This window comes from Sinocyclocheilus anshuiensis, unplaced genomic scaffold, assembly GCF_001515605.1.
Source record: "Sinocyclocheilus anshuiensis isolate Anshui unplaced genomic scaffold, SAMN03320099.WGS_v1.1 scaffold194, whole genome shotgun sequence".
Classification (NCBI taxonomy): Eukaryota; Metazoa; Chordata; class Actinopteri; order Cypriniformes; family Cyprinidae; genus Sinocyclocheilus; species Sinocyclocheilus anshuiensis.
The window spans coordinates 1,851,588-1,860,608 of record NW_015546074.1 but is presented as its reverse complement, the minus strand read 5'-3'; the positions used below and the strand labels follow the sequence as shown (position 1 = coordinate 1,860,608).

Genomic DNA, 9,021 nt, shown 5'->3' with positions numbered 1-9,021 from the left:
ACTATTCTCACATATGCTGATTCTATGCAGATAATGTGTAAAAACCCTTCAGGGCTTTCAGCAGCATTCGCAGCACAGCAGTGAAGAGCTTCCTCTGCCTGCAATTACAGCTTTTAAGAGAGAGAAAACGTCAGGAGATGCAAATGAACGAGGCTGTGGCCGGCCATGATGTTTAGTGCTGAATACTTTATCTATTGCTCAAGGAATCAGATTCAGAGCGTCGGAGGCTCACTGTAGACTGAGCTACATTGAATTCAGCACTGAAGACATGCAGATGATTTCTCATGCATAAAATACATAATTCTTCCTGGATGATCAGGGTCAACTCTGCATTTAATCTAAACATCTATGACACATTTCTAGTCTTCAAATAGATTTTTAAATAGACTGTGAGACTGTAGTGTCAGGGTTATGTTCAGTTTTGGTCTTGTGTTTTGGTTCTGTCTTCCTTGTTTGCAGTTTGACCTAGTCTTTGTGTTTGACTACATTTTGTTCACCTGTTAATTATCTCATTAGTTCCTTAGTGTGTATATAAGCCTTCAGTTCTCTTTGGTCTTTGTCTGGTGTAGTCTGTCATGGTTGTGTTTGCTTGCCATGTGTGTTTGGATCTACTTGTGGATATTATTAAAGAGTCTTTTTGAATTTCAATCTTCTTCATCGAATCTTCATCTTCCTACAACCATATCGTGACAGAATCACTCAAATATTTTTATTATTTTGTCTTCAATTGTAACATTATGGGCCCATAGAGCATGAGAAAAACAGCAACAACCAAAATGTAAGTGAACAAATATGAAACACAGTGTGTAATTTCTTACTTTACAGAAGGTGCTGTTACAGGTCTTCTGATCATTATCTGTCATAAACAATGCAGCTGTGAAATAATCAAGAATTTTCCTCTTTTTTTGTTAAGAAATGGTTATTTGTTTGAATGGTTTGACAGTTCAGGTTCTAAGCAATAGCCTGAGTTTGAAGTAAGTGTATCTGTTTGACATCATTAGTGTCTGACAGATGGCAAACAGGAGGAGTGTTGGAGAAACTTGCTTTGAGACATTCATTATTTGTACTGAATTGGCTTAGGGATTTGTCCTTAAGTTCACCCTTCACCCAAAAATGAAAATTAGCTGAAAATTTACTCACCCTTGGGCCATCCAAGATGTAGTGTTTCTTCACGCTCACCAATGGATGCTTTGCAGTGAATGGGTGCCGTCAGAATGCGAGTCCAAACAGCTGATAAAAACATCACAATAATCCACAAGTAATCCACTCAACTCCAGTCCATCAGTTAACATCTTGTGAAGCAAAAAGCTGCGTGTTTGTAGTAAACAAATCCATCATTATGGTGTTGTAAACAATGCTTGATCTGTGCATGTTTTTCTCCTGATTCAGATGAGAGAACTTTTTCACTGGAGAAATCAATATTATGGATAGAGGACTCGTATTTTAAGTTAAAAATGTGTTAATGATGAATTTGTTTATTACAAACGTGCACTTAATACATACACATTAATTGATGGACTGGAGTGGTGTGGATTATTGTGATGTTTTTATCAGCTGTTTAGACTCTCATTCTGATACACATTCACTGCAGAGGATCCATTGCTGAGCAAGTGATGTAATGCTAAATTTCTTCAAATCTGTTTTGTTGCAGAAACAAACTCATCTACATCTTGTATTGCCTGAGCGTGAGTACATTTTCAGGAAAATTTCATTTTTGGGTGAACTATTTCTTTAAATGTAGGATGCATTCAAAAAAAGTGGAAGGCACATGTCGGAGAGTTGGTCTGACAAAACACAATATATTTGCAGTGCAAAATGTTAGAGATCCTCAACTGTGCCCCCTAAATGAGATATAAAATGACTCATTCTGATGGCACCCATTCACTGCAGAGGATCCATTGGTGAGCAAGTGATGCAATGCTACATTTCTTCAAAACGGTTTAGATGGAGAAACAAACTCAATTCTATCTTGGATGTCATGAGGGCGAGTAAATTTATTTAAATGAATATACATATACTTATATATATATATATATATATATATATAATATATTAAGCTCCCACCAAATAACATCATCTAATGTGTTCTGCATTCAATTGAGCAGCTAAATGGTGTAATCAGCACGCTTCCTGAACACTGACTTGATTACGCTGCACAGAATCCATAATTAAAAACCTCTCTTATATGCACTTTTATTAATCACAAGTCAAAATGAGATATGCAGACTCTTAAGAGAAGTGTAGGCTGCTAGCTTTGAAACGTCAGGAGATTAACTTTAATGAAGGTCTTTAATGTTCAGCATGATAAATGTGCCTTGCATTGGTTTTTAAAAGTGATTGCCTGCTTGTTCTTCCTCAAATAACACAAATATCAGCATAATCAAGCTCTTAGTCATTAAAAGAAATACTGTAAATTAGGTCTGGGTGATACATCTTGATATTTATGTATTTGCTCTAGTATGGCTTTAAGGGTAATTTACCCCCAAACCTGCAATCAGAAGAGTCGTTATTTTGACCAAACAGCCACAGCCATCAAGCGGATTCAAAATGTTTAATGCAAGCAGTAAAGTATGTTAAAAATTGAAAAATTGAGACCAATCAAGTATGTTTTCCACACTTTTATTTCTACTAAATGGAAACAAGGGAGAATAATTTTATTTATGTGTCCCTGTACATTATAAACACAGCAATATTTATGTATATTATTTAAATAAAGATTTACAGGCCCCTCCCACGATAGTTTGATTGACAGTAGCGTTTAAGCACAGACTGGACTGGTGTCTTACCTTATCTCCGCCCTGAGTGAGCTGTCATCAGTCTGCCATTGTGTTCTGTTGTTGTATGTAATAATGAACATAGCAGTCGTCATTTACTCCCGACATCTGAGCCGCTGAACTCGCAATGGATTACATTGTTTCTGAAGGGAATGCGCACCCGATCTACATAAATGCGTCTATGTTCGCGCGAATCATTCATGATCCAACCTCATCTACAGAAGAAGTGAGTATAATGTTTTGTAATGAATCTTTGCAAATCACCTTTCCTAATAATGTGCTAATTAGCAAGTTTCAGGATGAATGCGGCTAAAGTAAACAGCCTCTCTGAGAGCAGCTCGGAAGAGAGGGGCGGGGGCAGCAGAGCTCATTAACATTTAAAGGAAAATGCTACAAAAACGGCTTGATCTGCAAAGAGCTGTTTTTTACACTACCATTGAGAAATTTTAACCAAACTATGTTACAGACTTTTCATTAAGCCCCCAAAGAATCATATCAACTTGTGGAAAATGGGCATCCTATGACCCCTTTAAAGAATTTAAAATGCTACACAGGTACCATTTTTCAAAGTGATGACACGAATCATTGAATCATTTGAAATTAATCAGATTTTCCAGCTTGATAATTTTTGCAATTGATATTTAAATCAGAAATATGTGACATAAGCAGGCACAAAACTGAACCACTACCACAGGCTTTAGGGAACTACATGACTAAATTAAAAAGTGCATTAAAATCACTGGCATTATGTAATTTTATATTGCCAAGAAAATTATATTGAGTGTGTTTACATGCACACTCTCAAGCCGATTATGCATAATAAGCCGACAACGCACATGGTGACGTAAACACGGTAACCCGTTTTCTTTTATCGGAGTAAAGTCATAAATGGCTTAAGAATAAACCGATCGACACAGGTTGTTTTTTGCCTCTCACTCCGATTTCACGTGGCATGTAAACGCATTAACCTCGGCTTATTGAAGTGCGCATGTGTGATATGCGACAGGAACGCATCATTAGTGCAGCGCATCCAGACAGAGCGAGCGTTTTGCAGTAACGAAAGAAGGAACGCAAACGCAGACTCTTGCGTGTTCTCATCTCATGCAGCAGAAGTAGTTCAGTCAAAATGCTGCATCTATAACTGCATGAGAGGATAATATATGAGCTGCAAGTTGCCCACTTACATGTTGCAAGCTTTATTTAACACCACAACTGAAAACATATGCTATACTCGTAGTCAGATATGCAAATGATTATGTTTTGACGTCACTACAGGGAAATAACCTGATATATTAATGTCATGTAAACGAGGTTTACTTGCGCTGTCAGGTTAACTGATGTGCGTGTAAACGGGGAAAACTGGTTATTTTAATAAGCTGATATTTGTGAGTTATCAGCTTACTGGTGTGCATGTAAACGTGCTCATTGCATATATTGTTCTTAATGAATATAAGTGTAAAGCTCAGTCTTATCCTAAACATTTCCAATCTAAATACATTTTAATGTAACACAGATAATTAGAAAATGAGCTTTAGTGAGACGTCTCACCAGGTAAATAAAGGAGCGAAGGAGCAGCACTTCTGTTAGCGTAATTTGAGAGACTAATGGAATGTGGCCACGAGGGAAACCAGCAGCCAGGAGTTCAAGAACATTGTGACATGGATTCTAGGACTTCCTCTGACCCTCACTGTAAACAACTCCCCCATCATATCCCACATCACTCGAGCCCAAAGCAGCCCACTATGCTGGATTAAAAACAAAGAAACGCCTGGGTCACCAACTTAAGATGGTCAACAGCTATACCTGTCCCTAATTTAGCTGCTTCTTATTGAGGTGAACGATAGACTGCTGTGGTTAAGTGTATCCTGAGCAAATGTTGCTATGAATCGATTGGAACTGATCTGTATTTAATTTTATTTTTTTTGCAGGTTTTGAATGAGTATTTCCACAATGTGTGTGAATTAGATCTGGTCTTCAATTTCTACAAGGTAAGTGTAGAACTAACCTAATACTAACACTTTTCTATAAAAAAGCATGTGTATATCTATCTATATCTATATAGAATTATTAGTATTAAAAAAATGTAATTCTCTTGAAAGAAGACTTTCAAGCTTCTTATACTCAGCAAGTCTGCATTTATTTGATTAAAAATACAGCAAAAAAACAGGAATAATGTGAAAAATTATTGTAATCAAAAATATCTTTCTATTTCAATATATTTTAAAATGTAATTTATTACTGTGATGGCAAAGCTGAATTTTCAGCATCATTACATGATCCTTCAAAAATCATTCTAACATGCTGATTTGCTGCTTAAGAAACATTTATTATTATTATTATCCATGTTGAAAACAATTGTGCTGCTTAATATTGTTTTGGAATTATTTGATGAATATAAAGTTTGAAAGAACAGCATTTATTTTTTCAAATAGAAATCTTTTGTAACATTATACATTTCTTTGTTGTCATGTTTGATACATTTAATGCATACTTGATAAATAAAAGTATTTATTTCTTAAAAAAAAAAAAAAAATGTAACTGACGTGATTCAGCATGACTTACCTTAACCAATCAAGAGGCCTTAAGGCTTGTTCACACCGGGACGAATATCGCATGCGATTATCGCCGACGTTTAACGCCTCGTGACTAAATAAAGGGCGCCAATGTGAGTGTGCACACCGACGCGCAAAACGCGAGGCGTAAAAGCGTAATTTTTAAAAAAAACGCCTCGGGCTCGTTTTTTTGGTTTGACACGCCGCGTTAAAAACTGGCCGACCAATGAGATTGGCACTTTTGTTTACGTGCCTGGAGCTGCTGAAGTTACAGTAAAACACGACTTGGTGGCGCTCAAGCACAAAACGGTCTTGCCGAGCATACATTGATACCTAACGACGAAGAGGAAGTAAGTAGACCAAGAAGATGCATCGAGGCAAGATGAATGTAGAGCTGCTGGTCTCATTGGTGTCTGAACACAAAGAGCTTTATGACAAACGCGACAGCGACTACAAAAATATCGATAAGAGGGAGTTGTTATGGAGAGGAATTACAGATCAAATAGGATTCGATGTGTATTTCAGGGTATTTCTGTTTTTCATTAAGCGCCATCTAATGTCAGGGAGTGAATTTGCACATTCACTCGGTTCATCGCCAGCGAAAATCGCTTGGGTATGAACACAAAAGACGCGTCGAAAAACGTCGGCGATAAGCAGGCGCGATAATCATCCCGGTGTGTACGAAGCATTATTGTTTAGTTAAAGGCACAATATGTACGATTTTTTTTATTAAAATATCCCAAAACCACTAGAACAGTGTTATATATTTTGCTGACTTGTGTACTTACATTATCCCAAATGTTTCGAAGAATGTTTAAATCTAGAGAAATAAGCAATTTTAACTAGTGACACGGACCGTGTCCATAGTGTCATTGTGTCGCCTGCCAATGCCGTCATAACCCCTCGATTTCCGGTTTTGTTTTGTAGAAAACATGGAAACACCAAAGACGCTTTAATATGTTGTGTGTTTTAATAGACAGGTGACGACCGCACAGAGTAGCATTAAACAGAACTTACAAATGTATCTAGTATGATAAAACAGCACTGCTTTACCCCACATACGCACGACCGGAAGGAGCGGAAGCGCTGAAGTGTGGCATAATAAAAGCTCCGCTGCTTTCGAGCACAGTTTTCAGTAAGAGGAACATTTAGAAAAGGCAGAAAAAAGGCCCAATCAGCAAAAACTAGTGAGAGGAAAAAGATGTAATTAGCTCTGATTCAACAGCAATGCAGCTCCATGGCAACAGGTATTTTATGCATAATTACAAGTGTCATACAATTAAGAACATCCACATCCATTCAGCACGAGAGAGAGTCTGCCGCTGAAGAAAACCATAAGTAATTATAGAAAAAAAAGTCGCCACAGTTAATTGCATTTCTTTCCGCTCCGCTAATTACCTGATGTATTTTTGATTCTGCCTACTGCATGAACAGTTTAGCCCACACCAAATGCATGCTTTTTGTTAACCTTGTAAAGCTTGCTATATGAAATAATAGTCGGAATTATCTCATTTGAAATGGAACAATTTATTGAAGCTTTACACATAATATGGTCAAGCATATTTGATGCATCAGGCTTTTATGGCTTAGATGAGAATATCTGAGTAGGATAAAAAGCACGTTTTTATTCAGACCCAAACTGAGCAGAAATATGCAATTTGGTGCAGTTGCTGATATTAATATGGCCAAAAAGTATGAAATTCTCATCGCTTGTAATTTAAATTAGTGAGATCTTTATAACAGACTACTTGCATAAAATGCACATAAATATCAGTTCTAGTAAATAACTGATATTTAGTTACAGTAAGATGATATTTAAATGTTTAGTTTCTGATCAGAGCTCCGTAGTTTTTATTGTGGGGGGCAGAACATATAATGCAGTTAAAATAAAATAATTGAGAGATTTACAAATAATACATTTTAACATTTTTCTAAAAAAGAAAAAAAAATGTATAGATAATCAAGTGATCCTAAGTTGATTCAGTCCAGTATGAGGTTATCTTGAAATATTACTAACAATATTTCAATATCAGTAATGATTTCACAGCAAAAAAGACAAGGGGGATGTTTACAATAATACTAAAAAGGCTGTTTACTTGCTAAAAAGTATACACTATCAATCAGATGATGGAATTTTTCAGCAAATTTTGATCATGATGATAATTCAGAGCCCTTTGCATATCAAATGTGATGATACAGTAGGGTTTTGTTTTTGAGTGAACTGATAGAGGCGCCGGTTGCTGTCATGTTTCAGGTATATACAGTGGTGGACGAGATGTTTCTGGCAGGAGAGATCAGAGAGACCAGCCAGACGAAGGTGCTCAAGCAGCTCCTCATGCTGCAGTCTTTGGAATAACGAGCCTGTCAATCAATCAACCACCATTGCTGCAGGCCCCGCCCATCTCCACAGGCTCCGCCCACCCCATGCTGCAGCCAAGCCATATTATTCGTATGGATGTTGTCTTGCTGAAATACATCCACAAACATTTCACCTTTTCTTTACATTTCATGTCCACGATGAAGGATGTTGCCATTCTGTTCAAATTGGTACGTTTATTAAACCTTCCCCGGTTATTGACCGAATTATTCATTGGCATAGCCAGAATTAAATACTTACATTTTATAGTACATTAGACTTCAGTGTCTCGGACTGGCAACCTTTCCAAGTCCGTTCATTAACACTAACACAGATAATAGCATCACGTTAGCCAAAATCTGCCATGGCATGGAAGCATTGGTCCTGTAAATGCAAAATGCATGGGCTGCACTACTATATATAAAACTTGATTTTATCAAACAAATCCTCCCCAAACATGTCCAGCTCATTTAATGAAACATTCAAATCAAATGTTAAATATATCAAGTCAAAATCTGTGAAGATTGTTTTGTATTGTGTACATATATGCCTACATTATATATGCATCTATTTTAAATTTAAATGTTATGAACTAACCAGTCATTCCAGGCATCTAAACACTCTCAGTTTCTGCTTGTTGTAATTGCATTGAAGTCTGTTGGTTTTATGGAGAACTCGAGCCAGCGATTAGCGAGCGCTTTAGAGAACAAGGCTGAGTGGAAGAATGGAACTCAGGGGGAAAATGACAAAAGATGGTCTACCTTTAATTTCCCCTTTTGTGGCGCCAAGCGCTCTATGGCAACTGCTCAGCCTTGAAACGTTTCATTGCAGTTCGATTCATGAGTTACTATGAGAATCTGCCTTTTTGTATGTGTATGTTTTATATTCTTTCTTTTCGTCTCTTCTGCCCTAGTCCAAAGTATTCTAGATCTGCCTATTTGTCCCTGTGAGATTGCAGAGTAACAGTTGATGGAAGTCGTGTTACTCTCATGTGTGTGTTGCTGTCAGTGTATATATCCATACAGGTGAAATAAAGAAAATTAAAACCGTGTATTTCATATGATATTGCGTTGAGCAATTGAGAACAATGGAGTGTTCTGAGAATCGTTTTTTTAAATGTACTATACTGCCATCTACCGGAGACTGACGATTATGCAAATATTTGACCAAGTAATTAGTTAGCAATAATGATGTATTTTAGCCTGACTACAAAGGGAATGAGCGAATCGCAATCCCATAAAAAAATTATATATATATAAGTCAAAAATAACATTTTCTAATAACCTCAACCTCATTTATCAGGAGTGACACTTAAATTTTAATTAAGGAATAGGTTATC

At 36.8% G+C, this 9,021-nt stretch overlaps 1 protein-coding gene across 1 annotated transcript in view; it reads left to right on the top strand.

The window, feature by feature from the left end:
- The window catches only part of ap2s1 (adaptor related protein complex 2 subunit sigma 1), a 12,134-nt gene extending 3,403 nt beyond the window's left edge, over window positions 1-8,731 (top strand). Inside the window, exons 4-5 of the mRNA XM_016501233.1 lie at window positions 4,703-4,762; window positions 7,581-8,731. Coding sequence (XP_016356719.1) covers window positions 4,703-4,762; window positions 7,581-7,682 — 162 coding nt within the window. The 3' untranslated portion in view covers window positions 7,683-8,731. The remainder of the gene's footprint in view (window positions 1-4,702; window positions 4,763-7,580) is intronic.
- The last annotated feature ends 290 nt before the right edge of the window (window positions 8,732-9,021 follow it).